The 11,565-nt window shown below is 31.8% G+C and overlaps 3 protein-coding genes across 3 annotated transcripts in view; 1 reads left to right on the top strand and 2 right to left on the bottom strand.

Annotated features, from left to right (window-relative positions):
• Window positions 1-4,066, top strand: part of LOC110712540 (GDSL esterase/lipase At3g26430-like) — a 4,726-nt gene extending 660 nt beyond the window's left edge. Inside the window, exons 2-5 of the mRNA XM_021891010.1 lie at window positions 988-1,197; window positions 1,292-1,461; window positions 2,020-2,290; window positions 3,644-4,066. Coding sequence (XP_021746702.1) covers window positions 988-1,197; window positions 1,292-1,461; window positions 2,020-2,290; window positions 3,644-3,897 — 905 coding nt within the window. The 3' untranslated portion in view covers window positions 3,898-4,066. The remainder of the gene's footprint in view (window positions 1-987; window positions 1,198-1,291; window positions 1,462-2,019; window positions 2,291-3,643) is intronic.
• A 144-nt stretch (window positions 4,067-4,210) lies between these two features.
• LOC110712500 (GDSL esterase/lipase At3g26430-like) lies at window positions 4,211-5,872 on the bottom strand. The gene is made up of 5 exons (XM_021890963.1): window positions 5,866-5,872; window positions 5,524-5,799; window positions 5,092-5,261; window positions 4,601-4,868; window positions 4,211-4,482 (listed from the first exon to the last, which is right to left on the bottom strand). The coding sequence occupies exons 1-5, from the start codon at window positions 5,870-5,872 to the stop codon at window positions 4,226-4,228; spliced, it is 978 nt and encodes a 325-aa protein (XP_021746655.1). The 3' UTR covers window positions 4,211-4,225.
• Window positions 5,873-6,892: 1,020 nt separating this feature from the next.
• On the bottom strand, window positions 6,893-10,145 carry LOC110712501 (GDSL esterase/lipase At3g26430-like). Its single transcript, XM_021890965.1, has 5 exons — window positions 9,830-10,145; window positions 9,077-9,274; window positions 8,477-8,646; window positions 7,993-8,263; window positions 6,893-7,753 (listed from the first exon to the last, which is right to left on the bottom strand). Exons 1-5 carry the CDS (start codon window positions 10,143-10,145, stop codon window positions 7,497-7,499), a joined length of 1,212 nt encoding a protein of 403 aa, XP_021746657.1. The 3' UTR covers window positions 6,893-7,496.
• Between the last annotated feature and the right edge of the window lie 1,420 nt (window positions 10,146-11,565).

Consider the following 11,565-nt stretch of genomic DNA (forward strand, 5'->3'; position numbering starts at 1 on the left):
TAATAATGTTTTTCTTTGTTGTTGTAACTCTTATCATTATCAAAATCATTTTCACCTTTCATTTGTGTCCTTATTTGGAGTATATCCTTCCTTTTTAAATCCCATTTTAGCATTAAAATTTTACAAACTTACCATATTATAATGATATATTTATCCCTTACACATTTAGTACATGCATTTTTTTTAATCTGGCATAAAAATATAATAAAATCATATTTCAATTGATATAACCATTTAATATTTTATTTATATATAAATTTCTAGCTTTATATATGCAACTGTAACGTCTGTAAGTAAAGATCGTATATATCATTTTCCTTACATAGTTTGAATAGTGATTCCTATATATATATATATCCAAAATATTTGTTGCATTGTACGTACACTCATTATTGCATCTTGGAAGATCAAGACCAATCTAAAAAAATCATTGTACTTTATTACTAAGCATCTAAGCATGGCTTTTATTTTGTCCTCAAAGAATAACAAAAGAGTAAAAGATTATGATTTATTCATAATTTGTTTGTATCGTTAGGTACATTGTACTTTTAGAAATTCGAAGCATATAGGATAATAAAACTAGTTAAAAGATACTATGTATATATGCACGAGAGTATGGCCTATTATTGTTGTTTGTCAATTGTCATTATGTAGAAGCTTAAACCAACAGGAATCATTGGGATCCTGATAAAATCCATTTTATAAACGTTACACCCTAAAACTACAAGATTTCATTGTTTTGCACCTTATACCAATAATATTGTTTGCATAATTAGGCAAATATTCCGTAGATAACCACTTAGTTATTATTCAGGATTCATTATCAATTTACCACGCGCTTAAATGTAAAACAATTTATTTTAAGAATTCATATATGCAATATATATTGAGTTTCATATTGTGACCTCATTGACTAAATTTAATTTGAGTCAAACTTATAAAACCATAGTTGATCATTTTTATTTTTATAACTTTTTCTGGTAAAAGCACAAAGCTTGGGACTTCCTTATCTGAGTGCATTCCTTGATGCCGTGGGATCGAACTTCAGCCATGGGGCCAATTTCGCAACGGCTGGGTCGACCATTCGACCACAAAACACAACCCTTCATCAAAGTGGGTTTAGCCCTATTTCTTTGAACATTCAATTTTACGAATTCAGTGACTTTCATCGACGTACCCAAATTATTCGTAACAAAGGTCAATTTTGATTATCCTTTCTCCTTCAATTTCTTATTTGGATAAGGTACATCATATAAAACTATCTACGAATTATCTATGAAATTTTTAACAGGACATGTTTTCAAGGAATTGCTACCAAAGGGAGAATATTTCTCTAAGGCTTTGTACACTTTTGATATTGGTCAAAATGACTTAACGGCTGGATTTTTCCTAAACATGTCAACTGACGAAGTTAAAGCAAATGTTCCAGATGTTTTAGGTCAATTTACTACTGTTATTAAGGTAAGAGAATTATATATTTTATGTTTTTTTTTCCATGTAAAATTGTAAATATATATGTTTATGTTTTCCAGTGGCATTTTTGTAAATAAACCAACAAAATATATTATTCAACATGGTATTTTCGTAAATAAATTAACAATTATGCGGCATGTATTTAATAAAATTGTTGACTTATTTAAAAACATATCACTAAATACATACTTCCCCATTCTATTAATATTGCAACAAGGAGGAAATTACGCATCCCAAATCACATTTTATATGCTAAATATCTATAATTGTATAAGAGTAAAAGTTATAAAAAGTTGATATTGTGAAAGTATTTTATGAGACGAATCCAATAAGATCCCACATGACTATATTTTACTTAACGTATAAATTTATATTATAAGGTCAAACAAGAGTGATGAATAGTGTAAAAAGTCCATTGTTGCAATATTAATAGAACGGAGGAAGTATTTTTTTGTGTTCACGAACTAAAATTGAATCTCGTTACATCAATTTTGGAATTATAAATTACGAATGATGATGTATTTTTCCATTTGAATGGTTGTATAGGACATATACGATCAAGGAGGTAGGTATTTTTGGATACACAATACAGGACCAGTAGGATGCCTACCATACGTGATGGACCGAGTGCGAATCACGGCAGGCCAAGTGGACAAAGTAGGATGTGCCAGCCCACAAAACGAAGTGGCCCAATATTTCAACCGAAAGTTAAAGGAAGTTGTGGTCCACCTAAGAAAAAAGTTAGCCCATGCTACCTTAACTTATGTTGATGTTTATTCTGTCAAGTACGATCTCATTAGCCATGCTACTAAATATGGTAAGGTTTCTACTCTTTTACAATTTTAATTTATGAGTTATGATATATTCATGGTTGATGCACATCTTAGGTGATCTAATTCTCCTTCTAATTCTAAATTCATTAAATTTTGAAAAAGAAAAAAAAATTATGATCATGTAGTGATAGATGTACGACTTTTTTTAACGTAATAACCAGAGGCGGGGCTACAAATCCTAACACTGAAAATGACCCGGTGTAATTTTGTTAAATTGTGCCTTAAACTTCTTTTTTTTTTTGACGAAAAATATTTTGTGAAATCATAAATTTTGTGATGAAATTAAAGAATAGATTATTGATAAACAAGTTCTCTTTACTTTATATAAGTAAATTTCAAAAACAAGAGTCCTTCTATAGTAGTTTTACTCAGAGGTCCTGTGCGATCGACCACCCTATACATGCTCAGAACCACCCCGTTCATCGTAGTTATTGATTGGCCTGGTATGGTGTCATTGGTTATGGCGAAAGACAACAGTACTGAATCTTGTAATTGGCACTAGTAAGTTAAGTGTGTATAATTATAGAGGTTGAATATCAAACAGCATATCATAATTACGATGGAAGCTAGGTCCAAGAAGAAATTATCTTTAAAATGTTAAATTGGTTGTGATTGTAACAATAGAGTGCGACTTAATTAACATTTTAAAATGTTAAATTAACGAAGTATTAATGTACTAAGAAGCAATAAAACATCCTAACTTACATGATACTAGGAAATATGTGGATGTAATTATTTTTGGTGTTTAGAGAGCCACAAGGGCGGGGATGAGAATCGATCCCATGACCTCTTAGGATCGGGACGTGAATGTAACATTTTAAAGAATCAATACTAGTGACACATGGTGTATGAAGGAATAATGTCAAATAGTATGATTTGTTATAAGTAAAGGGACGTGCAATGTGGAGCTTTATCCTCGACAACTTTTTGAAAATGCCAATATGATGTGGTAATCAATAACTCTAAGCATGCGTTTTAAACAACATAGGTAGGGGTGGCAATTCGGGTCAGCAGGTCGGGTTCGGGTCAGATTTCGGGTCGATTTCGGGTTATACTTAGAAACTATTAAAAATAGTGTAAAACTTAATATTATTACGAAATATGAAATTTGGGTCAAATCGGGTCGAATTCGGGTTATTCGGGTTCGGTTCAGGTCGGGTTCGGGTCTCTCTCAGTAACTTCGGGTCGGGTTCGGGTCGGGTTTTCGTGTCGGGTCAGGGTTTGCCAGCCCTAAACATAGGACCATCAACATCACACTCATACATTATAACCCCGCATTATTATAAAAACGTGAATGTAATTTATTTCAATTTTAATTATTTGATCGTTTTATCAAGGTTTTGAGCATCCACTAAGGGCTTGTTGTGGTCACGGAGGAAAATACAATTATAACGAGCACATTGGTTGTGGAGGGAAGATAAATATCAAGGGCAAACAGATTTTAGTAGGAAAAGCGTGTAAAGATCCTTCGGTATCTATCAATTGGGACGGTGTCCATTACACTGAAGCAGCTAACAAATGGATCTTTGATCGGATCGTTGATGGTTCTTATTCGGATCCTCCTATTTCCTTGAAAAATGCTTGTCATTAGCTTTGGTTACATTTTTATAATCGTGTACTCTTTCATGATTGCGAACGTAGACAAGTATTGAGTTGGCTTAGTATGCGAACTCCAATTAAATAATTACTCGGAATTTGTTCTCAGGTCTTTCAATTAACTTGGTGTTTAAATATTTGATATTAACGCAATGTCATTCACCAATGTATTAAATATCTAATTTAATTAGAAATTGCATGCATTAACTTTGTTTTTCATATCAAAACTCTAATAATCTCAAGGTTCTATTTATTGTGTTGATGAACCAAATGTACCTAGTATGAATTTATTCTACTTTTATAACACATCCAAATATGATCCATTAGTCCTTGTAGCATGCCCTTTTCAATGAAATAGGCGGATCCGAATATGATCCATCAGCTAAACGATCAAAGATCCATTTGTTAGCCGCATCGGTGTAATGAGCTCCATCCCAGCTGATCTTGACTAGTGGATTGTTGCAAGCCCCAACTAAAATTTCTTTACCATGGTCCATAAACCTTGCTCCACAACCTTTATGCGAGTCATAGTTATACTTTCCTCCTTGTCCACAACATGCTTTTAATGGATATATAAAACCTACATAGTATAAGACCAAAAACACCAATTAATTATATTTATCTCATCACGACGAAATTTTAAACAAGAATAACAAAAAAGAACAAGAAAAATACTTAACATTTGTATTAAGACGTACCATATTTGTTAGCATTGCTAATGAGGTCATACTTAATTGAGTAGACATCAACATATGTGATTGAGGCTAATGGCATGTCTTCTCTGAGTTGGGCCACAGTTTTCTTAAGCCCAATGTTAAAGTATTGGGCAAACTCATTAATAGGGATTGAACATCCAGTTGGGTCCATTTGGGTGTTAAGTGGGAGGCCATCCAGCACATACGGTAGGCATCCAAGTGGGCCCGTATTGTGTATCCAGTAGTACCTTGCTCCTTGCTCGTACATGGACTGCACGCATAATTAAGAATGTTGTAAAACTCGGAAGGTATCTTATACAACGGTTGCATAATATCAAGTGCATAACAAGTTTTACAAATTAATTTGTAATAATAATGTTCGAAAGAAATTAATGAGCTGAATTCTACTTCGTAATTAGATGTGCCACGTAAATTTTAATTAGGTGTTACATGTGTGTATTATATATAGAACATGAAAGTGGTAAATTATGTACCTTGGCATATTTCTTGAATTGATCCAACATGTCGGGTATGGCTGCCTTAACTTGATCGATTGACATGTTTGGAAAATAACTAGCCACCAAATCATTTTGGCCAATATCGAATGTGTAAAGAGCTTCCGAGAAATATTCTGCCTTTGGCAATAATTTCTTGAAAATATCTTCTGAGCTCAAGGAAAGGAAAAGGTTAGATGAATTAGACCTCGAACATAAATTAAAAAGGATAACCCTCAACACACCAAAAAAAAAAAAAAAAAAAAAGATAACCCTCGGTCAGCCTTTAATTTTAAGGCCATTAAAGTTGAAATTATTCCCAAAATAATTACGCCTTTAAAACACAGTTGTTATAACATGGTTATATTAAAAAAAAATGTTTAGAACACAACGCGAAAAGAAAAGAATAGAGAAAGTATGTAATTTAATTACCTTTATCACGAAAGATCTGAGAGCGTTGATGGAAATCATAAAATTGATTAGATTGGATTTTAAGAGAGAATGGGCTATAATAAATGGTAGTTTGAGGTCTAATAGTAGACCCTGCCGTAGCAAAGTTGGCTCCATGGCTAAAGTTGGATCCAACTGAATCAAGGAAACCATTGAGATATGGAAGTCCAAAGCTTTCAGCTGCATACACAATTTCATGATGATTTTTGTTAAAAATTATAGGAGTTAGTAATAATATTTTATTATTATTATTATTAGCTGTCAGAAATTAGTTAGAACTAACTATTGTATAAATAGTGTTAGCCTCATTTATTGTATACTTACTTCTCATTTTTCCTTCTATTAATGAGAACTCTCATTTGTAATTTCTCTCTCTAAAGTTTCTTCATGGTATCAGAGCGAGATCTCAATCGAGATTAGGGTTTCGTTTTTTTTTTCGATTGATTTGTGTTCTTGAGCTTATTGCTGGATTTTTTGACTGTCTGATTGCGAAAATTTCTTGCGATTGCGAAATTTTCTTGCGATTGTTCGGTTGATTTTGCCTAAATCTTCGATTACGATTGTGTTTGCGATTGTGATCTTGAAGTTTTTTCTGGAGATTTTTTTTTGAATTGATCGAATTCTTGAGTATATCAATGGCGACTGGAGATGTTAACCTCAACAATGGTGCTTCTGGAGGTAATATCGATCCTCTTTTCATCGCTAATTCTGATAATCCTACTGCTTCTTTGGTTGCTGTTCAATTTGCTGGTCTGAACTTCATTAGATGGAGTCGTAGAGTAAGACGTGCCTTAGTAGCTAAAAACAAAGAAGGTTTTATTACTGGAAGTTTGAAGAAACCTGAGGAAACTCATAGTGAATGTTGAAAGATGAAGGTTTTCAATATATTGCAACAAAACAATATAATTACATACAAACATACACACTCAAACAATGATGGTAGGTAGCCACACTTGATCAAACTTATCAAAGTGACCACGGATTTATATCTTATATATGTATGTACTGCTACCTCCATCCTATAATATCTTGTTTTTATGGATATGTTACATACTGCCATATATCTTTAACCATCAATAATTTTTATTTTTTTTAAACAAACCATCAATAATTTTGATTGTCCATTAGCACAAACTATAGTTTATTTTATTATTATTATTATTATTATTATTATTATCTCAAAAACAAAAGTCATACAACCTACAATAAATTAGTGGGAAGCCGAGATACAATCTGGGCCCCCACTCCTTTAGCTATTGCAAATCCTACCCTAGTGAAGATATGAGCTGCAGCACTATTATTATTATTATTATTATTATTTTAATATACAAAGTATATTGAGGACATTTTTTTGCAGCGATAATTTTTTTTTATAATGTACTGGTATTTAAATAGTATGGACTATGGTCAAAGTAATTACGAGTACTTGAATTATTGTGCAAAATGGGTGAAATATTGTGAAACTGAGTACTCGGTAATAAGTTTTTTATTTTTATTATTTTTTTTAAATGGTTTGCTTGAACTTTGAAGCATTGGGTGTCACATTTCGAGGCAAATAAGTTTGCTCAAGCCTAGGTTGAAGTCAAAATTCTAACCCAATTCATGATAGTCTGGCTATAACCGTAGTTTAATTCAATTTGAAAGTAGCAAATTCAACTAAATATATTCAATTTGAAGTCAAAAAAAAGTTATCTAATACTTCGTATATAGTACTCCCTTTGTCCCTTTATTAGACAAAGGGACGGAGTGAGTATGTGGTAGCATAACCAAACACATCTAATATATAGTAGTATGTGTAAAATTAATTAAGATTATGTTTTTTTTTAATAAACTCAATGAATACAATAGATTCGTGACTAGGTATAACATGGTTGGAGACCTACATTTGCATGGATCAATCTCATCTAAGTTTACACTAAGGAAAAGAAGGGCAAACTTATCAAATTAACTCATCACTAATGCTTGTAACATGCCATTTTCAATGAAATAGGAGGATCCGAATATGATCCATCAACCATACGGTCGAAAACCCATTTGTTGGCCGCCTCTGTGTAATGAGCTCCATCCCAACTAATCCTCACCAATGGATCTTTGCAAGATCCAACCAAAACTTCTTTACCATTTTCCATAATCTTTGATCCACAACGCTTTTGCATGTCATAGTTATTCTTTCCTCCATGTCCACAACAAGCCAAAAATGGATTTTCGAAACCTATATGTATGAACAAAATGAAAAATGTTAAAGGCGTAATTTCTTTTATAAGAGAACGAGAATTACAAATATTTTTGCACATTAAACAAAGAAGGGGAAATGAATTAATAATCAAAATAGAAACATCGGAATTTTAAAGGAAACAAAGAGAGTATCATTACATTCTTTAGACACTTTTATGAGCTTAGGTTGAACTTTATTTCAAAATTATAAGTAAGACGAACAAAACTGAAACTTACCAAATTTTTTAGCATGGCTAATGAGGTCATACTTGATGGAGTAGATGTCCACATACGTGATGGCTGCTAGTGGCATTTCTTGTCTGAGTTGGGCCACAATTTTCTTAAGCCCAGAATTAAAGTCTTGGGCCACTTCGTTTAATGAAATAGCACATCCAGTTTGGTCCATTTGGGTTGCATTCAGAGTTTGACCATTTAGCATATACGTTAGACATCCAAGTGGACCCGTATTATGTATCCAAAAGTATCTACCTTCTCGGATATATACTTCCTAAATAGTAATGAAACAATTACTTCGTATGAGACAAAACTTGATACCCTACCTGATAGATAAGCTTATGAGACAAAATTTGATTAAATCTAAAGACTTTTTGAAATACAAATCACGTATGATTAATGGTAATTTTGGATATTGAATGCAACTAGCTAGGCTATCAATAGCTCAAAGGCGTCAAACTAGTTGAAGACGAATAATTATGCGTACCTTGACATATGCCTTGAATTGATTCAAAATGTCAGGGATTTTTTCTTTCACTCGATCGATTGACATATCAGGAAAGTAGACGGACGTTAAATCATTTTGTCCAATGTCGAATGTGTAAAGAGCTTCAGAGAAGTATTCTGCCTTCGGCATTAAGCTCTTAAACACATCTCCTAACCTCATGTAATAACGAGGAAAACTAAATATGAGTACAAAATATATAAATGATATATATACTTACTCTTACTTTGTCAAAAATGACTTGTAAGTCGTAACACTTTCTGCGAATTTGGTTACGAATTATGCATTTGTATATGTATATGTAATATTTAAAGGTTCCACATAGTTATCGTAAAATACTAAAATTATTAAGTCTTTATCATCTACTATAGCTCTAATTTCATGGATAATTTTCTACTTTGGAAATTAATTATTTTACTAAAAAAAATAGACATAACAAATTTATAATTTGATCAATAACGGAAATATCGTAAAATAATAAAGCATTAATTAATGTAAGTAAACACATGCAAACCCAAATTTAATGGAACAACAAGTAATATAAAAGGGGAAAAAACATTATATTATTAGTTTGTTAAATACCTCTATTACAGATAATCTGCAACCGTTGTCGGAAATCATGAAATTGATAAACTTGGACATTCAACGAGAAAGGGCTGAATGAAGTGCTATTCTGAGGTCTAATGGTGGCCGCTGCCGTTGCAAAGTTGGCTCCATGGCTAAAGTTAGATCCCATTGAGTCGAGGTACGCGTTTAGGTAAGGGATCCCTACACCTTCCGCTGCATCAATTTTGTTACATTATAGTGAGCGACATTAATTTGTTCGCATATAGTGAATGTCAATTTGCTTAGTTGATTAAAAAAAAAAGTTAATTTGAATTGAAATGATGTAAACAAAACTTTCATCCTTTTAGGACTTGTATTTAAGTATAAATTGATATATTTTGAATTAGTTTCGATCCACTACTTACTAATACTAACATGAAATTGACTTAAAAAAGGTCAATCGACTTATACAAATGGTACAGTGATGGCTTACCCAATTAGAGAGCCCTGGCACTCATATATTTAGGAAAACAATAAAAGTTATATAGTTACATAAGCTAAGGTATGCATCAATAAATGGGAAGATGAATATGGACATGTTCACATTTACTGAACTGAGCTGAAATGAACTGAACTGAACTGATTAAAGGTGAACTAATTGGAGCTAAATTGAACTAACTGATTAGAGCTGAACTGAACTAAAATTAAGTAAAAGTGATGATGATACAAAAGTACAAGTACAAATTAAATGAAATTGTTACAAAATAACTCAAAAGACTCAACACGTACCTATAAAATCAATCAAGAGACGTCCATCGGAGTACCTCCCAGCAGGAGCATGGAAGAAAGTCTCACCATGAGGAGGTTCGGCTTGCCCGAACGTGGCAGACCAACCACCAGTATCGGAGTTGGAGTCGCCGAAATTGAATACAGCCGGAAAGTTACACGGAGAAGATGAGGACGAGTTTAGAGTATGATCATCATGTCGAATTGTTGCAAATAATTGCCTTGGAAGTGCCTTAGACGACACACCAATTAGTAGAATGGTTAATGGTAATGCTAGTATCAGTTTAGTAGCATGATTTGCAAAATAATTGTTATCCATTTTGTAAAATTATATTTCGTTTGTGAGAGTAGAAGACGGAAGTTGTTCTAGCTTGTAATTAATACAAACTTACAAAGTAGTGGAGAGATTAAGATAAAGGGGATTGTATAGAATATACTACGATCACCACTTTATGAGATCTACATAATCTCGTGTAGTATATCTAGCAGTATGCGGTTGTTTATTACTGTAATTAATTAGCCTTAAATTAAGCATTGATTGGACTTTGGAGTTAATTAAAAACTAGCATAGTGCCCGTGCGATGCACGGTTTATAAATCAAATTATTAAACCCGTAGAAAAAATAAAAATAAAAACAAAGGTAATTCATTTACTATTAAAGGACTTGGTTACTAATGGTCAATAAAAAAAAAATTAAAGGAACGTTATTTGAATAGTATTTTATGTTATTTGAATTTCTTTTAATTTTTTATAATGTTAATTTATTAATTGAAAAATAATTGAATAATACTCCACATAGCTATATAAGAAGTGGACTAATTTATTTATATCTCCGGTTGAGAAAAAACTAAAATTTTCTTATCATACCATCCGCATCAGTAGCTACAATCAATCTAATATATACATGTTTTATTTACCCGTCGCACTCATTAAATCTATAGACACAATAATAACCTTATATTTGACCTACCAGAACATATATTTTCCTAAGTTAAGCATTGTGCCAAAAACTATGTATTATATAATAGTCATATATATAACCAACGGCTGATTAAATATAGTATACAACACAAATAATTCGTATATAGGTATGGATACTGATAATTTTATATAAATAAAATATACGGAGTATATATTACTAAGATTTATCCCTACCTTAATTATAAAAAGGTTAACAAAACTCTTATAATAGTGCATGGACATTTATACATCTAAAAACGTTCTTTTTACATATATTTTCCCCAATTTAATTTTAAAAGCCTTAAAATTGTCTCTTGAATTCGCTAAATTGATTTAAAAGGTTATGTTTATTTCAATATTTAAAGTCATTTACTATTTTCATTTCTTTTTGTTTTAATTTTTCTATTTAGAATTTATTAGACTATTAGGTTTCAAGATCGAAGTCAATATCTTTTTACCGTATAACCACTAAATCAAAGTCGTTCAACTAAAGTTTTGGACATTGCATAGCTACACAACATCCAACACATTTAATGATTACATGCAAATAATTTTAATAAAACTACGCATTCGATATAAGTTATTAAACAATTTAACTATATATACATTTTGATAGGTTTATATCTTTCATATTAACAAAAATTTACAAATGTTATTATTATATTTTGAAAAAAAATTTAGACTTTGGAGTTTTGTATAAGATAGATAAAGGATAAGTTAATTCCCGTCATATATGCATTGAGTTTTGGGTGTTCTGTCTGATTCACCCTTTGGGCTAA

Source organism: Chenopodium quinoa, unplaced genomic scaffold (assembly GCF_001683475.1).
Source record: "Chenopodium quinoa cultivar QQ74 unplaced genomic scaffold, ASM168347v1, whole genome shotgun sequence".
NCBI classification, from domain to species: domain Eukaryota; kingdom Viridiplantae; phylum Streptophyta; class Magnoliopsida; order Caryophyllales; family Amaranthaceae; genus Chenopodium; species Chenopodium quinoa.

What these genes read in the sequence shown, in the direction of transcription:
- LOC110712500 (XM_021890963.1), bottom strand. An exon ending in TCAGATCTTTCGTGATAAAG is followed by an intron (nt 5,262 to 5,523) that starts GTAATTAAATTA and finishes CCTTGAGCTCAG; the next exon opens with AAGATATTTTCAAGAAATTA. An exon ending in AATTCAAGAAATATGCCAAG is followed by an intron (nt 4,869 to 5,091) that starts GTACATAATTTA and finishes TTATGCGTGCAG; the next exon opens with TCCATGTACGAGCAAGGAGC.
- LOC110712501 (XM_021890965.1), bottom strand. Translation starts at nt 10,145, where the DNA reads ATGGATAACAATTATTTTGCAAATCATGCTACTAAACTGATACTAGCA. An exon ending in TCTCTTGATTGATTTTATAG is followed by an intron (nt 9,275 to 9,829) that starts GTACGTGTTGAG and finishes AAATTGATGCAG; the next exon opens with CGGAAGGTGTAGGGATCCCT. An exon ending in TAGCCATGCTAAAAAATTTG is followed by an intron (nt 7,754 to 7,992) that starts GTAAGTTTCAGT and finishes TCATACATATAG; the next exon opens with GTTTCGAAAATCCATTTTTG.